Raw genomic sequence first — 3478 nt, 5'->3', positions numbered from 1 at the left:
AACGTTCTGATGCTGACAGTTACTAACAACATGACCTTCAACCACAGTCCTAAAGATAACAAGTTAATGTTCTGTTGCTGACAGTTACTAACAACATCACCTTCAACCACAGTCCTAAAGATAACAAGTTAATGTTCTGATGCTGACAGTTACTAACAACATCACCTTCAACCACAGTCCTAAAGATAAGTTAACATCCTGATGCTGACAGTTACTAACAACATCACCTTCAACCACAGTCCTAAAGATAACAAGTTAACGTTCTGATGCTGACAGTTACTAACAACATCACCCCACAGTCCTAAAGATAACAAGTTAACGTTCTGATGTTGACAGTTACTAACAACATCACCCCACAGTTCTAAAAATAACAAGTTAACGTTCTGATGCTGACAGTTACTAACAACATCACCTTCAACCACAGTCCTAAAGATAACAAGTTAACGTTCTGATGTTGACAGTTACTAACAACATCACCTTCAACCACAGTCCTAAAGATAACAAGTTAACGTTCTGATGCTGACAGTTACTAACAACATCACCTTCAACCACAGTCCTAAAGATAACAAGTTAACGTTCTGATGCTGACAGTTACTAACAACATCACCTTCAACAACAGTCCTAAAGATAACAAGTTAACGTTCTGTTGCTGACAATTACTAACAACATCATCCCACAGTCTTAAAGATCACAAGTTAACGTTCTGATGCTGACAGTTCCTAATAACATCACCTTCAACGACAGTCCTAAAGATAACAAGTTAACATTCTGATGCTGACAGTTACCAACAACATCACCCCACAGTCCTAAAGATAACAAGTTAATGTTCTGATGTTGACAGTTACTAACAACATCACAATCAACCACAGTCCTAAAGATAACAAGTTAACGTTCTGATACTGACAGTTACTAACAACATTACCCCACAGTCCTAAAGATAACAAGTCGATGTTCCGATACTGACAATTACTAACAACAAATAATCAGTATTTGAATTGTTAAAATACATTTCATTTAAATGTTGGTGTTTGAAACTAACTTGGTCAATGGGACATCCAGAAGTGGTCAGCAGGTTTTGTGATTGGACCAACAGGACTTGAAGTAGTTTCTCCTTGACGTCGTGTGTCACATTCATCTTTGGCCGACTGAAACAGAGTATGTAGTTAACTTAGTGACACTACTAGAAACAATGATAGGACACACACTAACCCTAGAATGATATGTGACTAACTTCTACCATGGTGTGTGTATATTTAACGAAGTCAGATCTAAGAGTGGTCCCGATATCTTGTCTTAACCTTCCCTCTAACAGAAAATTATACATAAAAAATAGTAAATTCATAAACAACATTACTGGCTAACTCACACACTAAAAGTACATAATTTGTACATAATACCAACAAAGTTACAAGTATACAACAAAAACTGTAAGTGTTTAGATGTTTGAGAAAACAGAATACTTATAAACCATAACAGTTACATATGATAAGCAGTTGTGGTTTGTCCAGTGGAATTTAAACCAACTCCTGACAGAAGTTATGTCAACGACACTTTTGTAACAAAGAACATATAAATAATTTCCAGAACTTCCTTAAATCTCAGCACCCACGTACAAAATTTACTAAAATAAACTGTCCTTTTTAAATATCCAACTTGATCATTTGAACAACCTGTTTACAACATCTGTCTATCAATAGAAAGTTTTAAATCCTTTAATAAGGTAACTTACAGAACATAAACCTTCTTTAGTAAATAATACTTATGTTGAGATTTCATAAACTATTTTATTTTTCAGATGGAAGTTCTTAAAAAACATTCTTGCTAATTATCACAATTTTACTTGTCAAAATGTATGAATTTAAACTAATATAGTGGCTCTCAACCCGTGGTCAATGGACAGTTAAATACTTTCAGAGGAGAAGCATACAGATCCCCTTGTGTTCCACCAAGATTTAAAAAAACATTCAGATGGTTCACGATTATAAATATTTGAGAACCACTGAACTAAAGTATAAAGTTTCAGAAGAAGTTTGAACCCCCAGATGTCATTCTGTCAAATACCTTTGGACCTGGAATAACGTTCTTATAGTAAAATACAATTACTTCTCAGTACACGACATCAAGTAGACCTTGGACCACATCTACATAAGAGCATTTTTTACTTAGATTGTCTTTAAGACAGTTGTGGCCTACTTAATACATCCTGCTGACAACCAGAAAAAAATACTTAATTGCTTATCATGTATCAACTCAAATTACATTTTGAGGTAAGTCAATCTTTAGCAATACTGTTGTTGAAAATGTAAGTTTCATTTGGTTCCATGTTGCTTTAGAATTATCTGATTCTTTTAGGTTTTTCTTCCCTTGTATCATCTGGTGATCCTTCAGAGTGCTATTAGTTTAAACTTCCCTTGTATCATCTGGTAATACTTCAGAGTGCTATTAGTTTAAACTTCCCTTGTATAATCTGGTAATCCTTTAGAGTGCTATTAGTTTAAACTTCCCTTGTATCATCTGGTAGTCCTTCAGAGTGCTATTAGTTTAAACTTCCCTTGTATCATCTGGTAATCCATTCAGAGTGCTATTAGTTTAAACTTCCCTTGTATCATCTGGTAATTCTTCAGAGTGCTATTTTTTCTTCTTCCCTTGTATCATCTGGTAATCCTTCAGAGTGCTATTAGTTTTTTTTATTCCCTTGTTACAACACTCAGTGTAAGGAATTCTAGATGGCACCAATAAATTTCTAAGTAAAATGTATAGGGAATCCAACAGTAGTTAATCCATTGTTGACTGTAGATGACTTTACATTTTTGGGGGAGATCCATACATTATTAGGCACCTTAAAATCAAACAAGTCATGGACATTAAGCAGTTTGGTGAATAAATAATTTAGTAAAAACATTATTTATAAAACAGATTGGTGTGGACCCTATCAAAATTTTATGGTACTTCATTTCTATTATTACTTGCTGCTCAATCAGGATTATACATTGATGTAGTTATTAGTGAAATGTTTTAAGTCTGATCCCCATGGGTTTACAGACGTATTAATTAAGAACTTATATTATCAGAGCTTGATTTAGAAATTCTTGGCTAGGTAAGACTGAACAGTTCAGGTGTCTACTACTGACTCTAGTGAAGTCTGAACAGTTTGGGTTTCTACTACTGACTCTAGTGAAGTCTGAACAGTTTGGGTTTCTACTACTGACTCTAGTGGAGTCTGAACAGTTTAGGTTTCTACTACTGACTCTAGTGGAGTCTGAACAGTTTAGGTTTCTACTACTGACTCTAGTGGAGACTGAACAGTTTGGGTTTCTACTACTGACTCCAGTGGAGTCTGAACAGTTTGGGTTTCTACTACTGACTTTAGTGGACTATGCAGTTTGGGTTTCTACTACTGACTCTAGTGGAGACTAAACAGTTTGGGTTTCTACTACTGACTCTAGTGGAGACTAAACAGTTTGGGTTTCTACTACTG

General features: G+C 34.9%; 1 protein-coding gene across 1 annotated transcript in view; it reads right to left on the bottom strand.

Moving 5' to 3' along the window:
• The window catches only part of LOC106475108, a gene marked incomplete at its 5' end in the record, with an annotated part of 25028 nt that overhangs the window by 12607 nt on the left and 8943 nt on the right, over nucleotides 1-3478 (bottom strand). The window contains one exon of the mRNA XM_022379316.1: nucleotides 1040-1145. Within this exon, the coding sequence (XP_022235024.1) occupies nucleotides 1040-1145 (106 nt within the window). The remainder of the gene's footprint in view (nucleotides 1-1039; nucleotides 1146-3478) is intronic.

The sequence above is a fragment of the Limulus polyphemus genome, unplaced genomic scaffold (assembly GCF_000517525.1).
Source record: "Limulus polyphemus unplaced genomic scaffold, Limulus_polyphemus-2.1.2 Scaffold8100, whole genome shotgun sequence".
Taxonomy (NCBI): Eukaryota; Metazoa; Arthropoda; class Merostomata; order Xiphosura; family Limulidae; genus Limulus; species Limulus polyphemus.
The sequence above is the reverse complement of the archived record's forward strand: the minus strand, read 5'-3'. Positions and strand labels throughout refer to the sequence as shown.